Source organism: Rhinolophus sinicus, chromosome 5 (assembly GCF_057876585.1).
Source record: "Rhinolophus sinicus isolate RSI-liver-muscle chromosome 5, RSI-T2T, whole genome shotgun sequence".
NCBI lineage: Eukaryota > Metazoa > Chordata > Mammalia > Chiroptera > Rhinolophidae > Rhinolophus > Rhinolophus sinicus.
Genome location: NC_142505.1, coordinates 90,756,992 through 90,775,260, shown reverse-complemented (window position 1 = coordinate 90,775,260; position 18,269 = coordinate 90,756,992). Strand labels below are relative to the sequence as shown.

The 18,269-nt window shown below is 46.3% G+C and overlaps 1 protein-coding gene across 1 annotated transcript in view; it reads right to left on the bottom strand.

The window, feature by feature from the left end:
* Positions 1–724: 724 nt before the first annotated feature.
* Positions 725–18,269, bottom strand: part of SLC36A1 (solute carrier family 36 member 1) — a 217,960-nt gene continuing 200,415 nt past the window's right edge. The window contains exon 11 of the mRNA XM_019734297.3: positions 725–1,151. Coding sequence (XP_019589856.3) covers positions 1,132–1,151 — 20 coding nt within the window. The 3' untranslated portion in view covers positions 725–1,131. The remainder of the gene's footprint in view (positions 1,152–18,269) is intronic.

Below are 18,269 nucleotides of genomic sequence, written 5' to 3'. Positions count from 1 at the left end.
CTTACAATTCCATCTCATATTCCTCCTGAAAGAGTTCCTGTGGCCACCGGGAAAAGGATAGCTTAACTCAGTCTCCTGCTCGTTTTCTAAGCAAGTCTAAGCAGGAGAGGGAACTCAAGGCATGGTTCCCAAAGAAGGGGAAATGGATGCTGGTGGCTCAAAACCAAACATCAACAACACGCTGGCGGCCCCAACAAATCATAAACAAATGTCGACTGCTGAATCTGAAGCAGAAATTTTTAAATCATTGAAGGTGTGTCAGAGCTTCCCTAAATATTTGATTTAAATTTTATGTTTTAGATCGGAGGTTCTCAAAGTGTGGTCTGGGGGTCCCTGTAAGCGTCCACCAGGCTCAAACTACTTTCCTAACACTACTAGGAACTTATATGCCTTTGTTACTCTCGTTCTCTCACAAATGTACAGTGAAGTTTTCCAGAGGTTACATGGTGTGTGGCTACATGATATGTGATATAATTGCTCTGACAACTAATGAGGTGTGTGTACCTGTGTATTCTTGTTGTTTTTTTTTTTTAAATCTTAGTTTTAATTTCTAATACAGTAAATACAGATAGATAACCCACTAAATAAAAGTTCGTTGGGGCTCACAAAAAATTTGAAGAATATAAAGGGATCCTGAGAGCAAAGCTTTGAGAACCATGATAAAGGGTAGTGGAATAGGCCACTTTAATACATTTCAGAGTAGCGTCTTCTGCAATCCGCCAGGTCTTTCAGATATTAGATTTACTTGAAAATATCAAATAAGGAACAATAACATTTATAAATGTTACATAACAAATTGTAACATTCGAGACTATAATTAGTTTAGCTTTTGGTATTAGTCAGGTTCAACCATCAATGACAGAAAACCAAAAGTGGCAGTGTCTTAAACGATACAAAAATGTGTTTTGGTCTCACATAAACAAAATTGGGAGGCAAGCCATCAAGGGCTGGCATTGTGGCTGCATGATTATCAGAGACATAGATTCATTCCATTTGGTCGCTCTGCCACACTCCACATGGGGTTTAAACCTCATGTTCCAAAGTGGCTGCTCAGACTCCAACCACCCCAGTCACATTCTGTCAGCAAGACACGTCCCAGGAATTGCATGTGTGGGGAGAAACAGATCTTCCTCAAGGTTCTCTTGGCTCATCTAATAATCAAATAGACATGAGACAGATTAGCAAGAAAAACAACCAAGTTTAATACATACATATGTATGGGAACCCCGCATACATGAGAGAGTCAGAGACCCCACATGCAGGAGAGGTTCTGAGACAGAAAGGGAAAAGAAGGTGTATATGACATTCTGAGTTAAGTGTGAGGTCGGGCGCCTGGGGCTTTAGGGGGAGGAAGGTCACTGCAGAACTATCAGAAGAACAAATGTCAGGGACTAGTAGTTGGCCCTGACACATAGATATGTCCAAAAGGTTACCTTTGATAATCTCTTATTATGAGCAGGCCCAGAATTTAAATTCTTAAGAGGAAGGGGCGAGCAGGACTCTCTCTTGACCCTGCAGGAGATCAGCTGCCTTAGGTCAAAACAATCTACGTACCATAGAGGCACTTCTTAGAATGACTTGTTCTGAACACCTAACCCGTTTACAGCTACAGTCCTGGGCTGCTCAGCACCAGAGATATTCTGGGAAAAGCATCGTCAGGCAACGGATTCCTGGTGCGATCACAGAGTGCGCTTCCACAGCCCTAGTGGTACAGCCTGCCACTGTGAGTGTACGAGCTACACGTTTATACGACTGGCCGTGTACCTGTTTACACCAGCATCTCCACAGACACGTGAGCAACTGTACTGTAAGGCCTGACAGTAGGCTTTTCCTTTTGTAATGCTTGGTCAGGGGCTCTGTTTTCCAAAAGGGACTTTGCATGAATAATAACTTGATCTCTGGAAGGCTAAGGGGCTTCCAGTGAGACTAGAACTGAGTGAGAAGTAGATTCCAGGCTGCCTGACCCTAGTCCTGGACTCACTTTATAATACCAGAGCTTCTCAAGGTGGGACGCTCACCATGTTTTTTGTTCTGAAGACGATTTTAGCATGAAACTACACTGAACGCACAGAGTAAGTAAATTCTTTCCTTTCCAAGTCTTTTCTAAGCCTTCTGATGACATTGAAAAGAAAGTCTTAGTTTGCTGCTGTGAAACTGCTAACACCTCTCCAGCATTTAATAATCTGTTTTTTTAAGAAGAGAGCTGACTTGAAGACTCAGAGTCCTCGACACAAGTAACAGGATTAATTTAATGTCTCATGGAAATTTTCGAGCATTCTTCAAAGCAAAGAGAATATCATTAACCTCCCAGGTATTCATCACCCAGCTTCCATTACTATCAATCACTCCCATTACACACTTTTTTTCAGAAGTACTTCAAATCTCATCCACTCTATCATTACACCCATAAATATTTCAGTGTGTATAGCTAATAGATAAAGACTTTTCAACCTAGCCACAATTCCATCACCTCGCCTAACACCACTAAAAGTAATTCCTTAGTAATCACGCAATACCCAGTCTGTGTTCAAAATTTCCAGATTATCTCAAAAATGTTTATTTATCTTTGGTTGATTTGAATCAAGATACAAAGAAATCCACACCTTACACTTTATTCTGATGTCTTGTTCACTCTATTTTAGTTCCTCCATGACTCCCCTCCTCACCCCGTCCCCACCCCTTTCTTAATAAATCACATTTTTTTTGCGGGAAACGAGTAAACTCGTCATATCGCTTTTTATACCAAAGCGCGGGAGACGAGAATAACACATATTTTGCACCTGTTTTTAAACTAAAACACTGAAAATTTCATAGAAAAATATCAAATAGATCGAAAGATATGAATATTTTACGGAAAGTCTAATTTTGGCGAGAAAATGTCAAAAAAGCCCCGCATTACAACGCGATTTGGCGGGAAAATGCCTGCTTACAAAGTGTTAATGCCATTATTACTGCAGAAACCATGTTAGTTGTCTTGAGAATTTCCCGCACTCTAGATCGGGCAGGTTGGATTCTTGTGGTGATTGGATTCCTGCGGTGTTTTTAAAATATGTTCCTCTACCCCTTCGTAATTTCTGTAAACTGGTAGATTCAGATTGGTACTGAAAGTGACTCCTGACCAACAGAACCGGAACGATGAGTGTTCTCAATTGGTGTCTCTGGTCTGATTAGATGTAAAGGCACTAATGAATGACCTTGTTTCCAGTGTCAAAGGGGACACCTGTAGTCCATGGCATGTGGTGGCATAACAACTGCTCAAACTATTGGCCATAGGTTTCTGTAATCAAGTACCTATGGAAGACAAGGCTCTGAGTGACCGAGTACTTGCTGTCATCGAACACCTTAGTGACAATAAGTAAGGAGTATGATGCAGCTGGTTGGTTGGTTGCTCGTAAGAGTGCTGGAGAAGGCAGGGCAGAAAGTGACAAACTCGGGGCTTGAAATTCCCCTCTCAAATTATTATGAGTTTTCCATTTCATTTTTTATTTAAAAATTTTTGTCTGTGAGGCTATAAATGTGTTTGCTAATGGTATTTACAAAATTTATTTGCTTTACCATACATCATTTATTTCTTTATCCTACTGTTTCAAGATACTAATATTAATACTAAGAATAAGACTACTGAGTGGTTACCAGAAGGTAAGGGGGGAGAAAAGGGGAAATGGGGTCAAATATGTGGTGATGGAAGGAGAACTGACTCTGGGTGGTGAACATACAATGTGATATATGGATGATGCAATACAGAATTGTACACCTGAAACCTATGTAACTTTATTAACCATTGTCACTGCAATAAATTTTAAATTAAAAAAATAAATTAAAAAATAAGACTACTGAATGTATTTTTTCCCACAGGTTGTATCTCAGTAAGGATGAATGGCCAAAATACTGTTACATTTACTTGAAATAATGATTCTCAGGTGGTTACGCCAACAACTTGATATACAATTAAGCTCATGGCTTCTGTACTTTTTTTATTTTTAGAATTTACTTTATGTCTGTGACATAATTTAGTATTTTAAATTATGTAAAACATTTACTAGTTCCAAAGTTAGAACTATATAACAGGGTATATTTACGGAACTAGCTTTTATCAGCAACCTTCTCCCTCTTTACCTAAGGTAATCATGTCTATTAATTTTGGGTTTATCTTTCAATTGTTTCTCTTTGAAAATCTAAGCAAATACAGATTCGTGTTTTTATAAGTTGGTGCACAAGTAATTGCGGTTTAAAAGGTTAAAAATAATTGCAAAACCACATATACTTTTGCACCAACCTAACAGTTCTCTCTCCCTTGTTCTCTAAAAACATTGTTCTGTACCTTGCGTTTTTGTTGCTTGTTGTTTTTTTTTTTCACTTAATATGTCCTGGAGATCATTTTATAGCATTATATAGAAATGGTTCCTTTCTCCTTTTTACACTGAGTTAGAATTTCTTAGCACACTTTTACTAGACTGTGTCAATTACTTTCTATTTACGACAAGTATAGCAGTCAGGTCCCTGGCAGGAAACAGATGGCACTTTCTAAATGGGTAATCTGAGAATTTAATCAAGGGACTATTTATACAGATGTGGGCCCCCTATAAGTAAACCACAGGGATGGGGCCGTTCCCCGCGGCCAGCAACTGCAAGGGGCCTGAGGGGCGAGGGGAGACATGGTCCCTGGAACCAGACAGCGGCCTCGGGACACGAGCTGGGCCCCAGAGCTGAGGAGCACAGCCCCTCTGCTGTGATCCCCAAGGAAGGAGCTGGGGAAAGAAATACTCCAACTGCTCTGTTCTTTCTCCGTCTTCCCAGTCTCCTACTGATGCCCCCACCGACCAATCCCAAATGGAAACAGAGGCCATGGAAGCCCCCTGATGCAGGCGGAAGGTCAGCCTCTGTGCCGATGGGGAGAGGTGGAGGGTAGATCCAAGAGGCAGGCAGGACACACTAGCACAGCAAGTGATGCTCCTTTTCATGTATTAGTGATATAAGTTCTCCTTTAAATTAAATGTATTTAGGTTTTAAGAAGTTGAAATAAAGCAAATAATGCTATAAATGTGTGAGGATGTGGCACAAATGGGGAAGGTGGTGCCAGGTGACTAAAGTCTGGGAAGCCCGGCTCAGGACCACACTGCCCCCTTGTATTTTAGTTAACAAGCTGCTCTCCCTCCAGGCCCCTCCCTGGCTGCCTTTCTTCTGGACCTGGGAGAGTTGGTGAAGAACCATTAGGGAAGTGATCTTTTTAATTGAAAAGAGCTGGAGACGCACTGGGAGGTCACTGGGTGAAGGGGTTTGAGAGCCCCTGAAATGGATCCATGCTCTCCTGGGCATTCCGCGGCACAGCTTCCCCCAACCCCAAACCCACTCCCTTGGCCACTCTCCCGGGGAGCACAGGGCCCCCTTTCTTACTCCTTAGCCAACTAAGCAGCTGAGGGAAGCTGGACACTGCCTGTCCTTGGGGCTGAAAGTCTGGGTTGGAAATTATAGAAGGGCCTTAAGGGGTGGAAGCTAGCCATGGCCTGAGAGCTAAACAATGACCTCAGACAAGCTTTGCTATCTCTCCAAAGACCCAGGGAGGCAGAAAGCTGTGCAAGTGGGAGGTGAGAGGGTTAAAAGAGACAGTTGTAGCAGGAGGCATCCCTTCTGCCTTTCCCTTGCCTCTGATAAGAAATTCTGAGATGTTCTAAATGAATTTACAGCTGCTGGAGAGTGAGAGGGAGAGGCAGAGCTGTTAGTGTGCTATTGGCTGCTGACCAGCTAACAGAAGACTTCTCACATCCCTGCTTTTCCTGTTGGACTTCAGATTAATTTCTAGGTGGCTATTTCTACGGATTATCTTAGCCAGGCACCACCTCACTCCAGGAGCCCCCGCTTGTTTACACAAGGGCATTCCGGACTTCTGCCCCCGCCAGTCCACGGGAGCGGACATTTCTTTATGCAACTCTGTTATCCCAGCGCTGGCCCCCTATACTTTCCCTCACCCCTTTGCTTAGAGCTTGTAAATTCTTTCAGATGACCTCTTTCTTCTCCCTTCCTCCTACTTGACGTATAAAAATGCTTACAAAATTCTGGGATGGTGGATGTGCCGTCTTTTCTCCCTAGTCATGCTGCTCGTAGTTTAGACTCCATGTGACAAGACCAGTCTTTTGGTTGGCATTTATGGCTCAATGAAAGCTTGCTTACAAAAAGACTCTCAGCCACGGGAGTTAAACATTTTCAGTTTCACACTTCCGTCTCTAGGTACAATGTCACTCACTGAGATGAGTGACGGAGCCCGTCCTCTGGGATGGACACTGTGCAAATGCTAGGGACACAATGGACGGGAGAAGGTGTTGCTTCTCCCCTCAGGAAACTCCCAGTGCAGTGAGGAAGACAGATGAGCAGTTACGGAGCTTCTAGGGGAGTTACCTAATCCAGACCTTGGGAGCCGGAGAAGCTTTCCAAAGAAAGGGGTGTCTGGGTGGGGAGCTGAAGGAGGGTAGGAGTGAGCAGCTTAAATCCACAGGGAAACGTCCCAGGTATGGAGAACAAAGGCAGCTGGAAGTTCAAGAGATCCTGGTCTGATAAGGCAATTACAAGTGCGTCTGTTTATTAGAATGTGTTGGTGGGGGTGGGGGTGGCGGTGGGGAGGCGAGGGATGGGGGATTAGGAGGAAGGAGCTTGGCGGGTATCCTGTGGGAATGCAGTGTTTAGGCAGGGGAGGGACATAATCAGATATACATTCAAGAGACACTTTATACTACCCCGGAGGTAACTCTCCAATTTGTCCCCATATTTCTATCCTCACTGTCATTCCCTGGACCCCTGCAATAGCAAGCTCTCCCTCTGGAATCTCCCAGCATGCTGTGCGTCTGCTCCAGGGGAATCAATCTTCCTTCCTCTCTCCCTTCCTTGCTTCCTTCCTTCCCCATTGTCCCTCTCTCTTTCTTCTTCCTCTTCCTTGTCCTCCTTTTGTCCTTTTCCTTCTCTCTCAGCTTTATTGACATATATAATAATTCACATACCATATGTAATGGACTGAATTGCGTCCCACCAAATTAATATGTTAAAATCCTAAGAATTCCATCGTATTTGAAGATAGGGTCTTTAAAGATGTAATTAAGTTCAAATGAGGTCCATTAGGGTAGGTCCTAATGCCGTATGACTCAAGTCCTTACAAGAAGAGGAAATCTGGACACAGACACTCACAGAGGAAAGACCATTAGAAGATATAGGGAAAAGATGGCTATTTACAAGCCAAGGAGAGAGGCCTCAGAAGAAACCAATCCTGATGACACCTGGATCTCAGACATCCAGTCTCCAGAATTGTGTGAAAATAAATTTCTGTTGTTTAAGCCACCCAGTCTGTGCTACTTTGTTATAGCAGCCCTAGTAAACTAATATACAACACAATTCACCCATTTAAGGTGTACCATTCGATGGTTTTTAGCATATCCACAGAGCTGCGCAACCAGCACAATTAATTTGAGAATATTTTCATCACCCCCAAAAGAAACCCATGTCCATTAGCAGTAATTCCCTAATTCCCCTAGGACCACCCCCTGCCCCACCCAGCCCTAGGCAACTTTCTGGTTCCATGAATTTACTGATTCTGGACATTTCCTATCAATGATTTCATGCGATATATGGTCTTGAGTGACTGCTTCTTTCCCGTAGCACACTGTTCCCAGGATTTGGGTGGGCTCTTTTCTATAGTGTCTCTTAGCTATGTGTGCATGTGCCTTTTCTCACCCACAGTCACCCGTCTCGCAAGGGCACAATTCATGTCTGATCTATGCCTTTATTGCCCACAGCACACGTCTGGCATATAATGAATTCATTTTTCTGTGAAATCATTTTTAATGTGACTAAAAGGGAGGGGGAAAAGCACATTAAAAAAAAACAACGAATGTATAGACCTTAGGAAAGACTATATTGCGTGACCATCCAGTAGTTAAACACCAAATCAAGTTCCAGTTAACCCTAATATTCATTAGTGTAAATTTCTTACAAACAATTGTACTTAATTCCTTAAACTTTCTTATCTTTGTACTAAGACTATTTTTTTTTTTTTTTGTAATTGCAATAAAGCGAACATAGAATTCCTACAGTGAGTTGTTGATAATGGGAAAATCATCACCAGCACACAAATGCAGGCTTAGTGTGAGGCCCAAGGGCTGTATGGGTGACCAGACAGACAAAGGTCCTGGCTCATGTGGCAATTAGATTCTGGGGAGAGGGAGATAGAGAACAAGCCCTCAAATAAACACACAAGAGGATTTTATCTTGTGATAAGTGATGTACAGAAAATACCCCAGGGGGTACAGCAGAGTGACTGGAGATTGGGGTGGGATGGGTAATAAATCTGAGATTAGGAGGTTACTGAAGCCTTCTCTCAGGAATTAGTTGAGTTGAGATCAGATAGATGGGGGGTAGCTTGTCTTTGAAGGCCTGGGGCTGGAGCATTCCAGGCAGGGGAACAACAAGGGCCGGGTCCTTAAGGTAGGAGAACAATGACCATGCCTGAGGGAGAGAAGGCCCGTTAATGGAGGAGGGGCGGAGTTGGAGATCTGTCTCGGGACCAAGGTCCAAGATGGGTGGCGGCTATAATTCAACATGGCCCTTGGGTGCCCCTCACTGTTCCATTTCTGGAAAGAAATTCTGTCTTCTTCCATGCTGCAAGTGAAAAGGCTGAGCGCGGCTTCTAAGAGAGATAGCAGGATAGACTCGGGGCTGCCATCCTGAGGAAGCACAAGGCTAGGCCAGCAAACCCGAGAATCTGAGTGGGGGACCCAAGGGAGGGATTCAAGAGTAAGGAGCAAGGGAGAGACTATTTAGAACTGAAGCCTGATAGCTGGGGCCAAATCACATAGGGCGTTGAGGGCCAAGAGAAAGAAATTCGGATTTTATTTTAATGGAGTAGGAAGCATGAAGGGTGCGCCAATTAAAACTAAGTTTGGCTGCATATGATAGAAACCCCCCAAACAATACTGGCTTAAACAAGATAAAAATTATTTCTCTCTCAGGTAAAATTCCAGGGTTGATATGGCAGTTCCTTGGTCATCAGGCCCTGGGCTCTTTCTGTCCCATCACCTTAGCCAATGGCTTCCATCCTCAAGGTCACTCTGTGATCCAATATGGCCGTGGCGCTCCCGCCATTGTGTCTGTTTTCCAGGCAGCAGGAAGAGGAAGGGAGGAAAGGCAAAAGAGAGGGACCTCCCAGCTGAGTCAGATTCCTGAAAAGATCCATCTCAGAAGCTCCTCGCATCTCACTGGCTAGAAAATGGACATTGGAGAATAGAATTCTGCATGGGTTTTAAGCAGGGCAGGGACACAAAGTGATTTGCATTTAAAAGAGTTAGTCTAGCTGCTATGTGGAGAGTGGGCAGTAGTGGGGCAAGAATGGAAAGACTATCAGAGAGGGCATTACAGACTTGGTTCCTCGTCGGTTGTACAAATTAACCATGTGACCTTGAACAAGTCTTTCCCTCTGCCGGGCCTGAGTTACCTTGTTTTGCTAATATACTAGAGGTGGTTACTTATGGGCCTGGCAATTCTCAGAGCTGGTTCCGGGCCCTGGAAAAGCCCTTCCATGGCGTGGACCCACAGTCCGTGGTGTCCAGAACGTGGAGGGAAGATTTCAGACATCAACACACCTCTGAGGGAACCTGGCATCTCTAGTTCCCAAAGTACTTACCAGTGGCTCTCCCATTCTCTATCTCCTTGACCCCACATCTCTGAGAAGACACCAGCCTTCAGGCCTGGGTGCTCGGGCTTCTGAAGGAGAAAGAAGGCCCATCCCTGGCTCCTGTTTGGCCCTTCCACCTGCCCCTGCGCTGTTTCCTCCTCCATCTGTCTCCTCAGTGTTTGTCCCTTCTCTGTGTACTCCTTCAGATGTGAACCATTCTTGGTCCCTGCCCTCAAGGGTCTTCCATCAGAATCATGCTTTCTCTGCTTTTGCTACCCTCGAGGTTGTCTTTCTTTGGTGGTTTCTTCTTCTCTCATAGTCTCTCTTTGCCTTACCCTCTGTGTTTGATTCTCTATTTTAAAAGCATAGAATAACAGGTGATTATATGCTCATCAGAAATTCAATACAGAAGTATAAAGAAGTGAACGTAAAGGTCCCTTTCACCTCTGTTTTCCACTCTAATCCATTCCCTCTCCAGAGGCTGCCACTATTTCTGGCTTTGCATGTACATGGCTCACCCTGGTCTCTGCTTCGAACCCCTTCTCTCTCTCTGGGTTTAACTGGGTCTCAGTCCCACTGCCTTCACCTCTTTTTGTTTGTCTGTGTCTCTTTTCCTGCACCGCTCTCATTCTCTGTCTCTGCCTCTCGTGTGCTCACTTATCTTCTTCTGTCTCTCATCAAAATATAGTTTTTTAAAGCTTGAAAACGCAACTCTCATACAAATAAAAAATGAGTGCATATCAACAATTTACTTACCCCGTGAGGAAATGAGCAGAATGAGAAAACTGATTCAAAGAGGATTCAGAGAGAGAGAGAGTATGTACCTATAGGCACTGAAAGAACGCTAGAAAAAGACTGGTAGGTCAAATACAAAACTGGCTAAATGTCCTACAAGGGATTAAAACTGTAACCTGTGGGGCCCTTCTTGAACTGGATAGAAATCTGTGAGTTAACCTGTGACTTCAGAATCAGAGCCCTAATCAGTAGTAAGTACAAGTCAAACAAGAACAAGAATACATCCCCTAGAGGAGGATAATCCTTAGGCCAGCTCCCATCCCAGGCTGACATCAGAGGACAGGCAGTCGCTCTATTGTCCTCTTGCTAAGATTTGGGTGAGTTTTCTCCACATTTGTTTCTCTGTGTCTGTCTCTTCCTCTCACAATCTCCTCGCCTGTGTCTCTCTTGATCATGAAAGACTCTGTCACCGTCTCTTTTTCTCTTCCTCTGTCTGAATCTGTCTCTCTTTCTTCCTTTGATTCTGTCTGTCCCTTTGTCTTGATTTCACAAATGTATTTTAGTACCTTTACCTGGGAGTCAACCAGGTAACAGGACCTGGGCCAGGAACTGTGAGCAAAGGACAGAGCCAAATCCGACAGGCCCTTGCCATTCTGTCTATCTTTCTTTCCAGAACTGGAAGGAATTCAAATGGAAATTCTGAGCACTTGGAGGAGAGGAGCTGAGGGTGTGGGACGTGGCAGGGGAAGGGAGGGCGGGCCAGCTGCAGTGGGCTGTAGCAAACTCCCTCCCGGCTTCAAATGGCTGGGGCGGAGATGATTTCACACCACAAAAATGTCGGAATCAGGAGAATAATCCAACCTGGGATGGCGCTGGGAAGTGGGCAGCTTAGTGGAGGAGGGCAGGAGTTAGAGATCTGTGTTGGGACCAGAGACCAAGATGGGTGGCTGCCGATGGTGCGTCATGACTCTTGGGTATTTCTCACTGTTCTGGGATTTCTGGAAAGAAATTCTTTCTTCTTCCATGTTGCAAGCGAAAGGACTGAGCCCGGCTTCTAGAGAGATAGCAGGATAGACTCGGGGCTGCCATCCTGAGGAATCACAAGGCTAGGCCAGCAAACCCGAGAATCTGAGTGGGGGACCCTAGGGAGGTAGAAAAGCAGGAGACAGAAGAGAAAGAGAAGAGGAAACACTGAATTTGAAGGCTGCTAGGCCTTTAAGTTAGATGACTTAGTGATTTTCAAATGTTTTATGAGTTACAGAACCTTTGCTTTCCACAAGAGACCATGTAAAAATAGCCACACAGCTGCCTCAGTGGGCCCTAGGGGGAAACTGAGCCCCCTCATCTTGCTCCTTGTCACCAGCTGTTTGGAAACTATGACCTAAGCCAACATCCTCATCTTACACACGAGCAAGCTGGGGAGCAGAGACGGGGATGACTTGCCTACGTCACTTACAGAAGGGCTGAGAAAACCTGGTCTCCTGAGTCCTCCAGCGCTTTCTTCCAAAGGATGGGAAGGACGGAAAGGGTAGGGGTCTAGGCAAAAAAAGATCGAAAGACACATGAGAAGATGGAGGAGAAGAGGAACAGATTAGGAAAGAGAGAGAAGCAAGGGCCTGGGTCTCTTTCAAGTTATCCAAACCTGACAGTTGGACATTGGCCTCTCTTTCAGAAGAATGGAGAAGAGGGAATGTCAGTGCCTGTAGAGAAAGATGAATCCAGCTTCTATCAGTGAAGGTACCGAACTGGTAGCTCAAGGGGAGATTTTTCTGGCAGATGGGTTTTGCTTGGAGAGGGATCTGAAAGCCTCAGGGTGGGAGCCCCTTTCCAGGGGCTGGCATAGGCCCCACTGGTCCTGTATTGTCTTATTGCTAAGGGCCTGCTCGCACCTGTCTCCTGCTGTACCTGTTGAGGCTGCGTTTGCTTCCCTAGTTTCTCTTGCAGGGATGTAGCAGGCCGCTGGAGGAAGCCCCTTTCTGCTGCCTGGGGGAGGAAGTAGGGACTACTTACGGGCTGCCTGCCCAGGCCGAGCACACTGCACACACCCTCCAGGATGCACACATGGCTCCCGGAACCCTCCCCTTTCCCACGGCACCTGGGACAGTTTGGAGTTTGTGATACTGTGTCCTCGAACAGATCACCCTCTCCGGGGCGCATTTTTATTTCGCTCGTAAAGCCCGTGGACGGAAAATAAATTTGCGCGTTTCAAAAAAAAATTTTTTCTTTAAGTGGTGAAACAATTTTAAGTAATGAAATTTTTAGCAAAAGCCCAAGATATCCGACAGATAAAAACCGTTCTGCTCTCGTGGAAGGAGGGGTGGGCTGGGGGCCTGGAGACCTGTCCCCTTGGCTTTCCTTCCGCCCCCATAAGGGTTTGCATGGAACTCCTAGAACTCCGAAAAGGCAGTTTGCAAACGCCTGACACGGAGAATCTCAAAGATTCGTTGCAAGAAGCCCCTGTCTGAGGGAAGGAACAGGAGCCAGGAGTGGGGAGACATGACATATTGGGGCAGTGTTAGATCCGCCTGAGAAGAGGGCAGTGAGGCCTGCCTGTCCAGGAAATGGCGCAGAAAGAGACTTGGGATGGAGGAGGGAGTAGGGGCTCAGCTGCTTAATCCAGATCCCCCTTTTTGTCCCCCCTCTACGGCAGCCCTGGGACCCAGAGCTGGGAGCCTCCAGGCTGCCTCCCAGGTCGGCTAAGCACAGCGCCAGTTGCCACGTCGCTGGGCGGGCGGGCCATCATTATTCCTATTTCCACAGCTGCTAAAACTCAAGAGAGGGTTGGTTTGTGGGCCACGTCAGGAAACATGTAAGAGCTGCCACGTTGTAGGGTTGGGTTATTGGGCTTTCCCCTCCTTTAGAAAAGATATCCAGGCATGTGGGGTTTCAGAAGAAAATTGGTGCCTGCGTGTGAGTGTTCCCTGGACCTGGACCAGCAGTTGCAAATTACAGAGCTGGGAGGAGACAGAACCAATCCATTGCCGAGCTCCTCCAACCTGCCCATGGCTGTGGAAAGACAACAGCTCAGGCCAGAGGGAGCCCTGTACCTTCAGTCAGGGATGCAGAACCCCAGAGAAAGGCTAAATGGCTATGAAACTATAATACAAATCTTCAACATTTAGAGAGTGGTTGTCCACATTGCAGCTGAAGAGAAGGCGTTTGCTCAGTGTGCTTTAAGAGAAAGAGCAATAGGCCAAAGAATTCGTTATCTTGGGTCAAGTCCCAGCTCTGCCATTAACTGCCCCGGTGACCCAGGACAAGTCACTTCACCTTCCCGGACTTCAGTTTCTTTTAAGACAAGGGTGTTGGATCAAATCAACATTTCCCAAAGAGTTCTTCATGGAACACCTGCTCTGTGGGATGGATGCACTCAGAAGTTCATGAAAAAAGAGGGCTCTGTAACGGTTCAACAGAGTCGAACAGGTTTCTCTCCTGCAGAACTTCCCAGAGCCTTGGACGTTCTAACATGCCTGAGGAATATGCACGAGGAAGGCGACGAATGCCACATTATCCAAATCACTTGAACCCAGGGGCCCCATTTTTCTCTGAAGACTAATATTCGGTGCAACCCACTTTAGAAAATGGTGAATGACTTAATGATCAAATGAGAAGACAGCAAACATTTAGTGACAGCTCATGTCACAATACGCAACAGTGGGTCAAATGCCTTACACATATGATCTCACTTCATCCTCTCAAGAACTTCAGGTGGGAGGTGCCACTTTACACTTGAGGAAACTGAGGCTGGAAGTTAAATAAGATGCCCTAAGTTTCCCAGAGTTAAATAACTCGCTGCAGGACCTACGCCCAGAGCTCTGACTCCAAACCTGACCCTTCGTGTTCACTGTTTAAAACCCAGGCTTACTTGAGTCTCACACTGACTTTATACTCAGGAGAATCATGCTCATTCTACAGGTAAGGAAACTGAGGTGGAGAGGAGAGGTGAGCTGCTCAAGGACAGACTACAGGCAGGGCCTGAGCGCACAGGCCCTGCAAAGGGCTGAACCCAACTCAGAACTCAGATGAACGCTTCACTTTGGGTAGGTTTTTGTCATCATGACAAAGTGCAGCCATCACGTTGTAAACCATTTGTTACCTCAGTGCAGAAGGGGGCTGTGTGAGGAGCTGCCTTGGCAAACTCTCACGGGAACCCCGATGGAGGCAGCTGATACAGTGGGAAGAGTCTTGGACCAAATGATGAGTTGAGAGTTTTCATTTCAGCTCTCCATGGGCCAGCTGGATGACCTTGGGCAAGTCCCCGAGGGACACTGTCTAGTTAAGGCCAAAATGTGCTTAGTGAATCCTGACTTTTCTGCTTTATAGACTAACTGTGCTACTCAATAAGATTACGGGTATAAAAGTCCTTTGTGAACTGTAAAGAGCTGAGGGAAAAATCTGAAGCTGCTCAGTGGGAGTGTTGCGAGTGGGGAGGGGTGCTGCAGTGAAATTTCATCCTCCTCTTATTGGGCTTTGCCCTGGTCAGTGGCCACTCTGCCCAGGGGACCAAGGGCCAGATGACAATGGGGTCTTTGTGACCTTCAGCCAATGGGAGGGCCTGCCTGGGGAAAGATACAGTAACAAGACGACAGGCTGAGTCAGTCTCTATGCACCCGGGCCTTCTTGGCTTGGCAGCCTTGACTTTGAGCCAAAAACACAAAAGGTGCATTTCAGAGTTTTGATACATAATCTTCACCCCAAAGGGATCAGCCAGTCTGATCCTTGCCTCCAGAGACTTGGGGCAGCCAGAGCTGGCTTCAGCCTGGGCCTGGAGTTGGGAGACCAGGGCTCTAGGCCTAGCTGTCCACACTGTGACCTTGGGCTCTGTGACCCTCAATTTTCCAGCCATACATGAATGGTGTAGGATTGGGGAGGGCCTAAGGGCCCTATCACCCCTACTCTTAGAAAGAATAGGAGAGATTCAGCCTGAGCTTGAAGGTTGGATGGGTTTGGGGCAGATGGCTGAAGGAAGCAGCCTCACCAAGAGTGTGCCATAGGCAGAGATATGTACGAGGAAGTGATGGAGAGTGGGGGCGGGGGTCTGGAGTTGAGCTACCTGTGTGGATTCCTCGCTTTACCACTCTGGAACTTTGAGCAAGTTATTGAGTTCTATGAACCTTTGCATCCTCGTCTTAAAAACGGGAATGGTAATTGTACCTGCTTATAGCAGACCAAAAAAAAAAAAAAAAGTCATCCCCAAAATGTCCATGTTCCAATCCTTATAACTATTAGGTTGGTGCAAGTCATTGCAGTTTTTGTAATTATTTTTAACCTCTTAAACTGCACTTACTGTTGCATCAAACTAATAACTGTAAATATGCTACCATTCAGGGCAAAGGAGACTGTAGATTAAGTTAAGAATTCTGAGGTGGGAAGATTATCCTAGATTACACACATGGGTGGGCCCAGTATAATCACAAGAGCATAAGAGGGAGTCAAGAGGGTGAAAGCGAAGAAGGAAATGTGATGAGGGAAGAAGAGGTCCGAGTGACACGCTTACAAGATGGAGGATGGCCACGAGCCAGGGAACGCAGATGGCCTCCAGCGGCTGAAACAGGCAAGGGAACAGATTCTTCCCTCAAGCTTCCAGAGGGAACACAACCCTGCCGACATCTTGATTTTAGGACTTCTAACCTACAGGACTAAAGTAATAAATGTGTGTTTTAAATCACCAAGTTTGTGCTAATTTATTATAGCAGTAACGGGAAATGTTACCTAAGTGTGTGTATTAAGTGAAGATGAAATGGATAATGGACATAATAGGTGTTGCCCAGTGTCTGCTCAGTAATACTGGATTATCATTCCCTCTTCCCAGCTTAGTCATAATTGTTCTGACAGGACCTAGTCGCCTACAGGCCCTCCAGTCCCCACATGCCAAATTCGTCAAGATTTCTGGCCTGGAGAGCTGAACCACTGAGCTCCTGACACTGTTTCTGATGTAAGGCCTGAGGGGATGATTCTTGGCACTGCTCCGATTTAACTTTCTGCTTGGTTGCTTTCCTCCTCGCCAGATGCCGAATCAGCAAAACCTCCCTGGTCTCTTTCCAGACTTCAGACCTCTTTCTCCCTGTCCAGGTATTCCCGCTTCTACGTGGGAACACTGGTGGCCTACCTGGCCCCAGCCGGGCTCCCAGACATGGCCCGTTGGGTGGTTCAGGTGACAGACTGTGGAGTTACTACTGAGCAGAAAGACATGCAGGTTGTCAGGGAGGATGAGACTCTGCCTCTGAGCCAGGGGTCAGGAGACCTGGTTTTGACCCCAGCTCTACTGGGTCTCCGTTTCTCCGTACGTATAATATAGGTTCTCAGCCCTACCCTGATTCCCTCAGAGGACTGCTCTGTCCTGACACAGCACACGAGGAAGTGCTGTGGAATGGCCAAAGGGAGGTCAAAACGGTAGAAATAAAGGAGGAGGAGGAAAGGCAGAGGAGAAACAGGAGGAGTGGTCTCCTTTCCGAGGTCAAAGTCATCCTTGCCCCAGAAGCTCGTGTTCTCCCAGGGAGCTCTTACTCCTCGATAGAAAACCTACCAAGCTTTTCCCTAACGGATCCTGGCCAGGGGGTCCCCACAGAGGCCTGGGCGTAGCTCCCAGGTGAGACCTCCGTCCTAGAGCTTTCCAATTCCTGAACTGAAGGCCACAGGGAAACTCCAGCCAAACACTGGGAATCGTTCCATCGGCTCATTGTCATGAGAATCATTATCTTAGTTCATGAAGACATGCACTAAGTTTCAGTTTAGTCCCCATGATGCCTGAGAGCTATAGCAACCAATCCTATACAAATATTCATCTGTCTAGATGGCAAAACAGGTCTCCGAGGACTGTGCCAGCACCTGTACTGCACAACTGAGGCAGAGCATCAGCCCTTGGCTTTCAGACGGGGGGAGGCCTGGGGGTCATCTGGAACAGACCCTGTCTTGGATTCCTGACTAGTTCCTTTGAGAAGCTGAAGGAAGCCATGGGCCTTCTCTGCAGAAAGAATGAACAGATGCCCAAACTTTTACACCCAATTTCTGCAGGTTTGTGGCCTTCTGGAAGAACACAGTTGGGCACTATCCCAGGCTGGAACCCTATTAGAAAACAACGTTCTCAGTGACTGAGAGCCAACTTTGTGCTGGCCACTGTTCTAGACACTCAGAGCGCTGCAGGGAACAAGACACGTGAAGGCCCCACTCTCAAGAAGTCTAGTGGGGGGGACAAACAGTTTCTGATCATAAGTACTAGGAAGGAAATAAAACTGTATAAGGTGTTGAACGATGTTTGGAAGAGAGGCAAGGAGACTGATTTCAGTTGGGTGGTCAGGGAGGCCCCCTTTTAGGAGATGACAATAGGACAGAGACCTGAAGGATGAGAAAACCGCAGGCACAGCGAAATCAGATGGAAGAGTGTCCTGCCAGAAGTAAGAGCAAGTGCAAAGGTCCTGGGGTAGGAATCGTGTTGGGCTTGTTGAGGAATTAAAAGGAAGCCGGAGTAGAGTAGGCAAGAAGGAGCGGATGGATGGCCAGAGAGGCAGAGGCCACGTCATGCAGAAGTTTATGAGAACGTTCTCTGCCTTCTCCCTTTCCATGTTATTCAAACCCAATCCACGTTTCCAGATCCACGCCGTCCACGAAGCCTTCTCTGACTGCTCCAACCTGGCATCCCCAGCACTCTGAGCCCCAGGGATAAGCCTCAGTATCTGTACCACTCATGTTTCCATAAGCTATCCGCTCAGCAAGCTCCAAAGCTCCTTGAGGACAAGGACCAGATACTAACTCTTATACTCTTGAGTGCTAAGCATGTAATAAATATTCAGCCAAGACCTGCTGCACAGAGAAGTTCATGTAGCACAAGCGCAAACCAAGTAGAATGTCTTGGTTCAAGCCCAGGTGATCTTGGGCAGGGGCT